Source organism: Bison bison, unplaced genomic scaffold (genome assembly GCF_000754665.1).
Source record: "Bison bison bison isolate TAMUID 2011002044 unplaced genomic scaffold, Bison_UMD1.0 scf7180017864093, whole genome shotgun sequence".
Classification (NCBI taxonomy): Eukaryota; Metazoa; Chordata; class Mammalia; order Artiodactyla; family Bovidae; genus Bison; species Bison bison.
In genome coordinates, this window is record NW_011494665.1 from 3,241,247 (window position 1) to 3,254,406 (window position 13,160).

The 13,160-nt window shown below is 54.8% G+C and overlaps 2 protein-coding genes across 6 annotated transcripts; both read left to right on the top strand.

The window, feature by feature from the left end:
* The first annotated feature begins 39 nt into the window (after nucleotides 1-39).
* Nucleotides 40-2,515, top strand: S100A14 (S100 calcium binding protein A14). Of its 2 annotated transcripts, none has more exons than XM_010838412.1 (4): nucleotides 40-418; nucleotides 831-938; nucleotides 1,376-1,522; nucleotides 1,745-2,515. In XM_010838412.1, the coding sequence occupies exons 2-4, from the start codon at nucleotides 909-911 to the stop codon at nucleotides 1,880-1,882; spliced, it is 315 nt and encodes a 104-aa protein (XP_010836714.1). In that variant the 5' UTR covers nucleotides 40-418; nucleotides 831-908; the 3' UTR covers nucleotides 1,883-2,515. The 2 variants fall into 2 exon arrangements, with proteins under 2 accessions (XP_010836714.1, XP_010836713.1); XM_010838411.1 differs by having other exon boundaries at nucleotides 42-460.
* A 481-nt stretch (nucleotides 2,516-2,996) lies between these two features.
* On the top strand, nucleotides 2,997-10,567 carry S100A16 (S100 calcium binding protein A16). Of its 4 annotated transcripts, none has more exons than XM_010838417.1 (3): nucleotides 2,997-3,112; nucleotides 9,346-9,523; nucleotides 9,808-10,567. In XM_010838417.1, the coding sequence occupies exons 2-3, from the start codon at nucleotides 9,371-9,373 to the stop codon at nucleotides 9,964-9,966; spliced, it is 312 nt and encodes a 103-aa protein (XP_010836719.1). In that variant the 5' UTR covers nucleotides 2,997-3,112; nucleotides 9,346-9,370; the 3' UTR covers nucleotides 9,967-10,567. The 4 variants fall into 4 exon arrangements, with proteins under 4 accessions (XP_010836719.1, XP_010836716.1, XP_010836717.1 ...); XM_010838414.1 differs by lacking the exon at nucleotides 2,997-3,112 and adding an exon at nucleotides 3,551-3,738 and having other exon boundaries at nucleotides 9,808-10,566; XM_010838415.1 differs by lacking the exon at nucleotides 2,997-3,112 and adding an exon at nucleotides 8,483-8,621.
* Nucleotides 10,568-13,160: the final 2,593 nt, after the last annotated feature.

Consider the following 13,160-nt stretch of genomic DNA (forward strand, 5'->3'; position numbering starts at 1 on the left):
AACCCGCCCTGACCAGCCTCTTCTCCTTTCCTGGTGGTTGACTCAGGGCCTCTCAGAGCCCCTCTGCTTCTCTGTCTTACTTTTCCTCCAGGCCTTTCCTCCCAGGCTTTGCGCCACTGTGTTTCCAAGTCTTCCCTCTCTCCCTCAGCAGCCTCTCCTCCCCTTTCTTCCCTGGACTCTGCCTGCTGGTCTGGGGCCAGGGGGATCCCAGACCCAGCTTCTCCACGATTCCCTCCTCTCGGCCAGGACGGGGCGGGCTCCCGGAACTGCAGCCAATGGAGGTGGGGCCCTAGGAGGTGGAGCCCCTACTGCAGGCTCACAGTCCAGGCGGCAGCTAGAGCTGGGTGGCCCAGCCAGAGCTGGGAGGCCCAGCCCCCTGCCTCCCCTCCCTCCGCCCAGGTATAAGAGCTGAGCTCAGGTGAGCTAGCTTCTTCAGTCCTGTCTCAGAGGCTGCCAGCGGGTAAGGAGACCCAGGGCTTTTCACCCAAATGGATTGAACCAGGTTCAGAGGGCATGCTTAGCCTATCCTAGCTTAGTCTGGCTGGGGAAGGTCTGGGGGACCAGGCCCTGGAGGCTGGGGTGTGTGTGTGTGCGTGTGTGTGTGTGTGTGTGTATGTACAGAACAGTGGGGGGGCTGAGGAGAGGCCTCTAGATAGTAGGCCTGGGGCTGTGACCTTAGCTCCTGGAGCCTGGGCAGGGAAGGGCTTATGTGGTGTTGGCTCTGAACCCCTGGGTGAGGCACAGAATATCTGGGGTGCAGCCAAAGGGGATAGTTGAGCAAGAAATGCTGAGTTCTCCCCTTAGCTCAGCTGCCCCTCTCCTCTGAGCAGATCATGAGCCATCAGCTCCTCTGGGGCCTGCTGTAGGACGACAAAACTCTCACCACAGGGCCAAGCGCGTCGAGCATCATGGGACAGTGTCGGTCAGCCAACGCTGAGGTGGGCCCATTCATTCCTGACCTTCCTGTTCCCGCTCCTCTCCTTCACCCTGAGGGTCTGTGTCCCCCACTGACTTCTGTCCCCTCACCTTGGCCTTGCTCTGCACTCCAGACCCTGCCTGTGAGACCTGAACCTCCTCTCTGGTGCCCACACAGGGTGATGAAGATGGGCCCCCCTGAAGAGGATGCTTGGGCCTCATGCTAGGACCTGCCCTGCCTGGAGGCTGGGGGAGGCGGGGAGGAAGCCTTGTCCAACCCATGGCTGAGGGCAGAGGACAGTGGGGGCAAAGGGTGCTGGATGCTGGGCTTTGGGGGTGGGCGAGGGCCCATGGGCCTGTCAGCTGTCTTATTCTGTTGGCTCTGTCAGGCTCCTGGGGAAGCAGGCTGTCATAGGGTGGGTGAGGCCTCCTTAACATGGGTGATGTCTCTTGTCCTTAGGATGCCCAGGAACTCAGTGATGTGGAGAGGGCCATTGAGACCCTGATCAAGAATTTCCACCAGTATTCGGTGGAGGGTGGGAAGGAGACGCTGACTCCCTCCGAGCTCCGGGACCTGGTCACCCAGCAGCTGCCCCACCTCATGCCGGTACTGAGAGAGTGAACCCCGCCCCAGGCAGTACCCTGACTTCCCAAGCAAGTGCTCCAAGACCCCACCCACGCTGCCACAGCCCCTGGCACTGGCAACCCCTAGCCCTTCCTCTGTCAATGCCAGGCAGGCTCAGGTCCTGCTTCCTGCCCCTGGGCAGGGTGTGGTGGGAAGGTTGAAAGGTACTGCCTGTCTGAGCTGTGGTGTCTTCCCTCCTTGCAGAGCAACTGTGGGCTGGAAGAGAAAATTGCCAACTTGGGCAACTGTAACGACTCTAAACTGGAGTTCGGGAGCTTCTGGGAGCTGATTGGAGAAGCAGCCAAGAGTGTGAAGCTGGAGAATGCTGTCCAGGGGAGCTGAAAACCTTCCCCTGGAATTCTGGATGGGTCGGGTGGGATGCTGGGGAAAGGGGACCTTAAACACCTCTCTCCACCACCCCCACACTATTCCCCAGCCCCATCTGGCTCGCCTCTGCAGGGTTCAGGTTCATAATGGCTCTTCTGGGGCCTCTGTGCACTTCATCCCTGTGGAGCTTATGAGTCCAGGGGTCCCCACCAAGGGGAGGCTCGGGGAGCCGTTGGGGCCAGGGACATATGTGGAAGGCTGCTGGAGGGTTGAGGATGGTGTAAGGGCCACATCATTTAGTAGTGGGGAAGGGCAGAGAGGAGCTGAGCTGTGGGAAATGATTTGGAGGGTGTGGCAATAGGGATGGACATTTGGTACTAAGAAGGGTCTCTATGAAACTACCCCTCCTAATCTCTTCCCCAACCCAAACTGTCCAGTGCTCTCCCTCCCTGTCCCTAGCTGTGCTTCAGCCTCCTCTCAGGACCCTGTCTCCCTGGCTTAGGAAAGGGGAAGGGAGAAAGAGCAGGCTCGGGGAGAGGCTGAGGACGGGGACTTGGGAGTGAGAGGACCAGCTGGGCGCTTGGGCATTTACAGGATGATGGTTGTTTTGTATCATTTGATTAATAAAAAAAATGGAAAAAAATGAAAGATGTTGTCTTGATTGGTCTACCTCCCATCCCAAGGGTCCATGGGTAAGAAGGAGTTGGGGTGAGTGCGGGTGAATAGCAGAGTCATTGGGTGGCAGGGTTCACGTGGAGGTGCAGTGGTCGGCAGCGGAAGTGACTGGGGGGACTCACACTCTCCCGTGAATGTGGGTTGAGGAGGGCACCAGGCCTAAAAGGTGGGAGACCTGGTCCTTTCTGAGGATCAAGCTGTACTTTGCCAGTGGCCTGGCCTTCTGGCAGGAGAGCGGGGCATGTATGCACACGTGGGGAGAAGGACATGAACCCAGGTGTGCTGGGGCCTGCATGACTAGCAGCGAGGGAGCCGTGAGGCTGTGAAACGGGCTGACCGACCTGGGGTTGAATCTCAGCTCTGCCGCTTACTATCTTTGGAACTTGGGGGCATCATCTCAGAGTATCAGTTTCCTCATCTGTAAAAATGGGATCGGACATGTGATGTGACTACTCAACAGAGAGGCTGACGCAGAGTGAGAGCCCAGGGAGCTGAAGTCACTGGAACGGGGGATGGGGCCCTCCTGGAGTCAGCTTTTGCCTCTGGGACATCCCTGACCAGTTTCCTATGGTATTTCAGAGAAAGGGATGGAGGGGTCGTTTTCAGAAGAATTCTCTGTTGCACATGAGGTCTTAGGGATGCATGCACTGAATGGGGAAGACAGGAGCCACACTCTGGATCCTTCTGACTGGAGCTGACAGAAATGGGCATTACTCTTGAAATCCCAAACAGTCATATTTTCTGTGGCCAGCCAGGCTGGCCTGGAATGCTAACTGAACTTGTCTGTTAGGGGCCGCTGAAACTGGGCTCCCAGTGACCCCTGGTGAGTAGGGCAGGTGACTGTCCTTCCCTTCCTTTCTCGAAGTTGTAAATTCTGCTTGGAGCCTGGGGGACGAGGAGGGTGGGGTTGGGGGAGCACCACCTCTACCACTCCCTCTGGGGTGGGGGCGGAAGGGTGTTAAAAAAGGTGTGTATCCCTTTAACAAGGGCCCAACCCCAGGGCCCAGTCGAGAGGGAGTTCAGTGACTACCTCCCCACCGAGCCAGCTCCGCCGGGCAGGGCCGGGAGGGAGTGGGACAGAATCTGGGAGTGCAGCGGGGAGGAGTCCTGGCTGGGCTGAGCGTGGGGAGCTGCTTGGCAGTGCCAGAGCCCAGGCCCCAGAGCCCTGCAGGAGAGGAAGTGGACCGAGAAGGCAGGTGAGCACCTCAGGCCCATCCTGGGAGGTCTGGGGCTGCTGGAGGGGCCCCCGCAGGCTTGGGAGGCCGGGACAAGGGGCGGTGAAGGGGGCCTGAGGAGAGGGGCCCTGCAGAGACTGAGCAGGAAGGTTTCATTAATTGTTAACTTTCCCCCAAAGCCAGTTTGGGAATGGAGCTTTCTAGTGGGGTCGGGGGCTGGAGAGGGCTTCAGAGGAGTGGTTGCAGTGGTGAGACCCCCTTCCCCAGCCCAGCAGCTGCCTGGGATCGTCTCCCTGGGTTGGGCCACCGGGTAAAGTGTTGAGCTTTGCTCCGATTTTCACTCACAGTTCAGGGCAGATGTGTGTTGGTGGGGGTTGGGGAATAGCCAGACCCTGGACACAGGCCTCGCTGGGCTCTGAGGCCTGTGTCCTGGAACAGGTGATGAAGTCCAGGAGGAGCCAGCAAGGGCCGAGGGGGTCTGAGAGCAGCCTGAGGAGGGGAGGCAGCTCCTGGGTGGCCTCTCTGTAGCTCTGACTCCAGCAGGTCCCAGTGCTCTGAGACCAGGAGAAACCTGGGTGAGGCCCCCTGGAGCCCGAGTTCTAGGAGAGGGGCTGGGAAACTGGGCAGCTTCTCCTCTACCTCAGGACCCAGGCAGGTTCTGGCTTGACTTGCTTTGCTCGGTGGAGCCACCGGCCCTATGGAGCATTCCCCTGCCCTGCCCTGCCCAGGAGGGTGGCGGTGGGGGCAGGGATGCTGGGAGATGGAGCCCCGGAGTGCTGGGGAGCAGGGCTCCCACTTTCCCCTTCGGCTAGAGAGGCGCCGGCTGGGTGTTGGTGAGGCCAAGTGCAGCTGTATGTGTGTGTCCATAGCAAGCTCCTCCAGCGTAACTTGTCTGGAAAAAAAATTCAGATAAACAGGTTTCTGCCTCCAGCTACACACTCTGAAAGCAGAAGCGTTTGGAAGGTAGATGGGTCACCCAAGCAGAGAGGTTCAGAAATGGCAGAATTCCTTGATTATGTATATTTGTGTATTAGATGCTGTGAGTTCTGTGAGGGTGAGGAGGAGTGAGGCAGGGACACCTGTTTGAGATATTCTGGGACTGGGAAAAGAGCTAGAGGAGGGGGGACAGACAGTGGAGCTGTAGAGGCTGGAGAAGTAGTTTGGAACAGCCTTGCATATAGAGCAAAGCATTACCAGCCTGGTGGTAGATTTTGCCTTCCTGTGCTTTGCAGACAGCTGGGGCAAATGAGTGAATTAAGAAAGAAACGAATGAGTGAATGAATGAGTCAATGAATGAATGAGTAAGCAAATGAATGGTGGATACAGGAGTGAGGTCAATGGAAGGGATGCAGAGAATGCCAAATTTAAGCTTGAGGGTGGACTAGGCTCTAGAGGAGAGATGACTAGGAGGGATAGGAGTCCAGGGACATATCCCAAAACTTGGGAACAATTTAAGACTCAAGAAGTATGTGTGGAGTGGGGAAGAAAAGGTGAGTTTTAGAGGGTGTGGGCTCCATGTGGAAGGGGACTGGGGAGTTAAACAGATGAGGGGGTGAAGAAGAGGCCCTTGGAGGGGTGGGGCCCAGTGCCTGGGGGTGACAGGGTGGGGCTGGAGTGACTGAGACCCAGGAAGGTGGTGTCAGGGCAATTTGAGCTTTTGGAGAAGTCAGCAAGCTGGGCTGAGGTGGGCGGGGTGGGGGTGGGGGCCTCTCAGTTGCTCAATGATGAATCAGCCAAGGTGAAGACAATGAGAACTTTGCCTGCGGGTCGGGGACCCAGCTGAGAGGGTCCTTTGCAGGATGAGTCCTTCTATTACTGCTTTTTCTGAAGGCTGTAGTATACAGTCCAGCTCCCCCATCACTCTCAGGACAGGATCTGCTTAGAGGAAAGTCAGTGCACTAGTTACCTCCTGCCCCGCCCTTCCCAGGGAGGGGCTGAGGGGAAGGCCCACCACCTCCCTTCCCCCCAGCCCCTTGTCTGGGGACCCTGTGGCCTGGTAGGCAGGAGGGGCAGGTGGCCTTGGCATGGGTGTAGTGAGGGCCTGTCTCCTGGCCCCCAGGGGAGGGAGGTGATGACACCTGACTATTAGCCTCTGATATCTTTCCTTCAGAAAAAAGAAGAGCGTTTTTTTAACTCCGGAGTTGTCCGGTTGACTAGAAGGTGGGGTGGGGAATTTTGGGAAGCCTGGGATCTGAAGCCTACCTCGCTGGGTGACTGTGCGCTTGACAGGAGGTGCTGAGATGTCTCCTGGGAGCTCACCTATGTCTTGCCAGATAGAGGCTGCTGCTGCTACTGCTAAGTCGCTTCAGTCGTGTCCGACTCTGTGCAACCCCATAGATGGCAGCCCACCCGGCTCACCCGCCCCTGGGATTCTCCAGGCAAGAACACTGGAGTGGGTTGCCATTTCCTTCTCCAATGCATGAAAGTGAAAAGTGAAAGTGAAGTCGCTCAGTTGTGTCTGACTCTTTGCGACCCCATGGACTGCAGCCCACCAGGCTCCTCCATCCATGGGATTTTCCAGGCAAGAGTACTGGAGTGGGGTGCCATTGCCTTCTCCGTTTACAGATCCTCAACCTTCTAAAAGTGACCTGCCTCAGTATGAGCTTGCAGTCAAACTATATGTCTAATATGGTGTCATTTGTCTATGTTACTTGGTTTCTTTCTTTCTTTTTTTTTTTTTTTTGCTTTTTGTTACTTTTTTTTGGTGTCATCACTTCAGTTTGATTTAGTCACTCAGTCGTGTCTGACTGACTCTTTGCGACCCCATGGACTGCAGCCTACCAGGCTCCTCCACCCATGGATTTTCCAGGCAAGAATACTGGAGTGGGGTGCCATGAGACATGGTAAAAAGGAAGGGCAGGACTGGGCTCCAAGAAGGCAGGTGGTGGGAGGGGAGTGGGTGACCAGCAGGGAGAGGGACAGTGGCACATTGCCCCCAAACCCATTTCTTCCCATTTGCTCTCCTTTTTTATTTTAATCGTTTATTTATTTACTTATGGTTGCACTGGGTCTTTGTCCATGTGCATGGGCTTTCTCTAGTTGGGGTGACTGCAAACTACTCTCTAGTTGCGCTGTTCAGGTTTCACTGTGGGGGCTGCTCTTGCTATGGAGCACAGGCTGTAGGCACGAGAGCTTCAGTAGTTGCGGCTCAGGCATTAGAGCACGCAGGCTTGGTAGTTGTGTTCCCTGGGCTTAGTTGTTCTGTTACAGGTGGAATCTTCTTAGAACAGTGATCAAACCCATGTCATTGGTGGGCGGATTCTCATCCATCCTACCACCAGGGGAGTCCCTCCCTTTCCTATTCTTATTTCCCTCAGGATTCCTCATTTGGGGAACAAGGTCTGGGATGGGTAAAGTCAAGGGTTCTCTGAACTTTCTCCCACTCCCAAGGTTAGTTGGGAGTAGTTGATAAAATTCTTGCTGACATGAATGCAGCATCAGGAATTCTCAGGAATACTGGTCACAGGCGTGGCCCATTCCGCATCCGGGGGCAGGAAGGCAGACGGTTCACGGGCTGAAACACTTTTGTCTTCATTTGTGAATGTTAGAGCGTTTGTATGAAAGTCTCACAAAGGTGTGAACATTGAACCACACAATTACACACAATAAAGAAAGATGTCTTCCCTGGTGGCTCAGATAGAAAAGAATCTGCCTGCAGTGCGGGAGACCTGGGTCAGGTAGATAGATCCCCTGGAGAAGTGAATGTCAACCCACTCCAGTATTCTTACCTGGAGAATTCCCTGGACAGAAGAACCTGGCGGGCTATATACAGTCCTCGGGAGTTGCAAAGAGTTGCACACAACTGAGCGACTAACACTTTCATTTTTCACTTTCACTGGAAAAAGAGTAGGGTTTCCTATATTTCTGGTTCCATATTTCATCTTTCTGGCCACAGGCCAGATGGTCAGGTGGACGAGGCTGCAGAGAGAAGGGGAGAATACCTGGTTAGAGTCGCCTCAGCCTGACCTCTCTCCCTCTCAACTCTCCTTCCTTCCTGCATCCTGGCTTTGTCCTTCTGAACTCACCCTTCCTTTAGAAGAAGTTTCATAGAAGAGACATCTTATCAGGGACCTTGGCTGCCTAGCGTCAGGGCTGGAAGGAGGTGAAATATTTATAGAACCTCTACCTTGAGCAAGGCATTGACCAGGTCATGTGGGCCAGGGGAGATGCAGAGATGGTTGTATATCTTGGGTTTTAAAAAGTGGTCCCAAAGTCTCCGTGTCCTATTGTTTGGTTCAGGAAACGCAGTGGCTGCATGTAAGAAACACCATCCTTGCGTCAAGGAATGTCTGGTGTCTGAGGAGAGAAGATCTTAGAAGAGATTGCAGCCATACTAGCTAGTGGGCCCAGCCGACAGCGGCTGAGAGTCTGTGGGAGTCAGGGGAGGGGGGTACTGACGGCAAGGGCCAGGGCAACCTCCCCCAGGAGGTGGGGTTTGGGCAGGCTTCAGCTAGGTGGAGAGGGCAGGGTAAAGGGCCCAGGAAGAGGGATGGAGGGCCAAGAGGGGATTAGAGAGCAGGTGGCAGGGGTGGGAGCTGTGGTGGGCCAGGGAAGCGGACCTCCCTTCCAAAGCGAACCACGGGATGCCCTGATAACGGTGTCCATCGTCCAGAGCCAGGACCAACGGGCAAGGTGGCTGCAACTCATCCTTGGGCTTGGGGGTGGGAGGGAAGGCTCATTTGCCAGGGTTCACTTGGGGGGGCTCTGGGCATGGGTGGTGACTCACAGAGTAGATCCGCCTGCTCCCCTCATATCCTGTTATTCTGTTGGCTGTATCCGCTTGGAATGTGAGTGCCTTTTGTCCTGGGGCGAGGGGGTGACGTGTTGTAGCCTCTGGCTGGCTTCGGAGGCTCCATCTCCAGCTGTCTCCAGCTGGGGCAGGACCAGGCCTGGCTCCTCCTTAGGTAATGGGGTGGGGGGGTGGTCCTTGGATCCTGCTGTATATTTCGAGGTGGGTATGAGGGAGGTTAGGCTAGCCGGGGGTGGGTGGGGACCTGCACAAAGCCTGACCTGGTGTATCAGGATATTGTTTAACCAGAGAAGGACAGCCATGGCCTGAGACCCTGAATGTACCGTCCTGGAGCCCAGCTGAAGGATTAGGGAGATCCTAAGTCTGCCTCCTGCTTTGTGGCCTGGGGCCAGGTCTCAGGCCACCTGGGGGGTGGGGGACATGGCTCCTGTCCCTCCCCAGCCCCCGTGGCCCATCCTATGAGTTTCTAGCTGATACTTGTTCCCGGGGCAGGGACCCTGGGTAGGCTGGGTATGGAGAGGGCAGAGGGATGGGTGCTGGCACTCTCTGTCTTCCCACGGATCCTCTCTTCTCTCTGGGGCTCTGACAAGCCCAGTGCCTGGGGCTGGGGAAGGGCCTGGAAAACCTGCTGAGGCGGTTGAGCTGGAGATCACCTGGATGAGAGGAGACACATAGTTCTCATTCCAGGCCCACCTCCACGTTCAGCCTGGGTTCTTGGGTTCTCCTTTCTCTCCCTCCTCCCGAGGTCCGGGGTCTGGCCGGCTAGCATGGGGGGCAGGAGCCCAGGGGGTGGGACCAGCGGGAGGACAGGGGCTGGGAGACCTAGGCAGAGATGTGGTCTGTGAGCTGTCCTCTCTTCCCCTCATCCTGGCGCCCAGGCCCCGTGAGGCGTGAGGCAGTGAGATGGCGGACTCCTACACGGAGCTAGAGAAGGCGGTGGTCGTCCTGGTGGAAAACTTCTACAAATACGTCTCCAAGCACAGCCTGGTCAAGAACAAGATCAGCAAGAGCAGCTTCCGGAAGATGCTTCAGAAAGAGCTCAACCATATGCTGACGGTGAGCTTCCCCCGACCCAGGGGCCTGGCCCTCCTCAGCCCCCAAAGCCCTGTCCCCTCTGAGTGTCATTCCCGACCGCTTTCTCTGTCCTTTCAGAGTCCTGCCCCCCACCCCAACCAGGGTCTCAACTCCACGCAGGCCTCTGTCTTCAGCGTGCCCAGGCCTGAGCCAGTGAGGGCTCTGTTCCCATTTTCCGAAGGCAGCAGCAGCCCAGGCCTGGGGTCCTGCCTGGGGCCGCTGTAGAGCTGCCACATCAGCACTGCTAATCCTTGATTCTCCCCCAGGACACGGGGAACCGGAAGGCTGCTGACAAGCTCATCCAGAACCTGGATGCCAACCACGACGGGCGCATCAGCTTTGATGAGTACTGGACCTTGATAGGCGGCATCACTAGCCCTATCGCCAACCTTATCCGTCAGCAGGAGCAGCAGAGCAGCAGCTAGAGGCCCTCCCGCCATCCCTCCCGCCACGCCCTTCCTAGGCTCCCTCCTCAGCCTCCTCTGCCCACCCAGGCCCGTCCTCTCTTCTCCCTCTAGACCCTCCTAGGACCATAGCGGAACAGGGTAAGGGGAAACGTCAGGGCCCCTTTGTGAGTGTCTCAGTCTGGGGGTGCCTCCCTGTGGGTCTCAGTCCCTGGAGCCAGAGGACCCTGGGGCCCCTCTGTGACAATGCTGTATGGGGACCCAAGAGTTTCCCTACCTGTTCAGTCCATCTACCCTTCTGACTTCCGATGTTCCTGCCTGATTCCAGGCCTCTCCTGACCTCAGAGGTCAGCTTGCTGCTTCAGGTCTCCCGGGTTCCTGGCAGAACCAGCAAGGACTTCTCTCTCGCTCTCCCTTCAGCCCTTCTGCTGGGTAGAGGAGACTTCCAGGGATTGTCCTCCAGCTGCCTCTGGGTCTGGAAACAGGGTCTGGGAACAGGGTCGAGCCCCCTCCCTCCTCTTCAGCCACTGAAATGGGAAAAAGGCTTGATCTGGAGTTTTCCTCCCCCTCACCCAGTCCCTTTGTCGTGTTTATTAAAGCCTTTCCACTCCTTGGAACCTCCTCTTGTTTTGGTGATCTTTGCCAGGGGCCCTAAGGCAAGGGAGCAGCAAGGGGGAATCTCATGAGAAACCCCAAGGGCAGAGGAAGAAAGGAGGACTCTGGGACCCTGCAGGTGCTGTCAGCAAAGGGTCAGCAACTTCTTCCCTCCTCCTTGAAGGGCCAAGGTCACATGTCGTTACCTCTGGGCCCTCATAGCCCAAACTCAACTCACGTTCAACTTCTGGGCACACACTGCATCCCATTTAGTTCTCACTGCAATTCCAGGAGAGAGGGGCCACGACTCTCATGTTGAGTCATGAGTAGGACTGAGATACTAAATTCTCATCCATAGATGATTCTAGTACACAGAGAAGTTTATGGGATGAGGAAGTGGGGTGCAAAGAAAGAGGGGTGTGGGAGGCAGAGTTAGGCGTTACACCTGATGTGGGGGACAATGACAGCTTCTGTGTTTCCTCCCTGACATGGAAAGACAGCACATGCCCCCAGGAGAAATAGGGCAGGAGTTCTAGCCTGCAGGGGTCTGGATCAGTGGTTTCCAACTCCAGAAAGTGTACCCCAAGGTTTAAGGTTTTTCAAAAGATGCACAGTCATAAACAGTTTTACAGTTTTATTGGAATCCTTTACAGATCCTGCTGCTGCTACTAAGTCACTTCAGTCGTGTCCGACTCTGTGCAACCCCATAGATGGCAGCCCACCAGGCTCCCCTGTCCCTGGGATTCTCCAGGCAAGAACACTGGAGTGGGTTGCCATTTCCTTCTCCAATGCATGAAAGTGAAAAGTGAAAGTGAAGTCGCTCAGTTGTGTCTGACTCTTTGCAACCGCATGGACTGCAGCCCACCAGGCTCCTCCATCCATGGGGTTTTCCAGTCAAGAGTACTGGAGTGGGGTGCCATTGCCTTCTCCGTTTACAGACCCTCAACCTTCTAAAAGTGACCTGCCTCAGTATGAGCTTGCAGTCAAACTATATGTCTAATATGGTGTCATTTGTCTATTTGTTACTTGGTTTCTTTCTTTCTTTTTTTTTTTTTTTTGCTTTTTGTTACTTTTTTTTGGTGTCATCACTTCAGTTTGATTTAGTCACTCGGTCGTGTCTGACTGACTCTTTGAGACCCCATGGACTGCAGCACGCCAGACTTCCCTGTCCATCACCAACTCCCTGAGCTTGCTCAAACTCACGTCCATCGAGTCGGTGATGCCATTCAACCATCTCATCCTCTGTCGTCCCCTTCTCCTCCTACCTTTCGTCTTTCCCAGCATCGGGGTCTTTTTCAATGAGTCAGTTTTTTGCATCAGGTGGCCAAAGTATTTGATGTCAAGGAATATTGGCTTGTTACAATGTCATGAGGCTGTCTCCGTAACTTTTCTTCTATGAGTTTTATAGTTTCAGGTCTATGTTTAGGTTCCCATTTGAGTTAATTTTTGTATATGGTGTAAGGTAAGGGTCCAGATTCTTTCCTTTGTATATGAATATCCAGTTTTCCTAATACCATTTAAGAGACTATCACTTTCCCATTGTGTGGTGTTGATATCCTTATTGAAAATCATTCAATCAAATATGTGAGGGTGTAGTTTTGGGCTCTCCACTCAGGCCCATTGGCCTGTATGTCTGTCTTTTTGCCTGTCCATACTGTTTGGATTACTGTAGCTTTGTAATGTGTTTTGAAATCAGGATGTGTGAGGCCTCCAGCTTTATTCTTCTTTCTCAAGATTGTTTTGACTACTTGGGGTCCTTTGAGATTCCATATTAATTTTAGGATAGTTTTTTTCTATTTCTGAAAAAAATGCCATTGGGATTTTGATAGGGATTTCATTTACTCTCTAGGTCACTTTGGATAGTATGAACATTAAACTATATTAAGCCTTCCAATCCATGAATCTGGGATGTCTTTCCCTTTATTTGTGACTTCCTTAATTTCTTTCAGCAATCTTTTGTAGTTTTCTGTGTACAAGCCTTTTGCCAAGGACTTGATGTGGTAGTTCCTTAAAGCCTAAGTTGTGAGGATGCCATGAAAAATCCCGGAGGCAACTCAGAATAGAGCTCCCTTCACTGTCCCTGGTTTGTGCCTGGAGACCAACACTTTACCCATCAAGAGTTTAGAACAGCAGGTGGGAAATGAGCAGATGTGTGACCCCAGTTAGCCGCTTATTTCTAGAGGGTTCTAAGTGTAACCCTAGAGCGCTGGCGATGATGCTGAGCTTCAGTGGAGGTCAGAGAAGCTTACCAACAGTCACTGCTTGAGCTCCAGGGCCTGGAGCCAGAGAGGCCCCAAAGGAACAAAAGCAGCCTCTTCGAGGTCAGGCAGCTCAGCTGGAGGCCTCCCTGGGGAGTGTTGGGGCCAGCAAAGGGCCAGGCTTTCTCCCTCACCCAGGAGTCAGGGACCAGATGGCGTGAGCAGGGCCTGAGCAGAGCAGGGGGATGGGGCCCAGAAACAGGCTCCTGTGGGGGTCCCACAGTGGAGCTGAGAAGGGTCCCTCTGTCTGGGGTCTCACACTGGCCTGCCCTAGTATCTAAACTATTGGGACTAAGGGGGTGGGTACCCAATAAATTGTGCCCATCAAACCCATCTGTCTCCAGGCTTGTCATTCTACAGGGT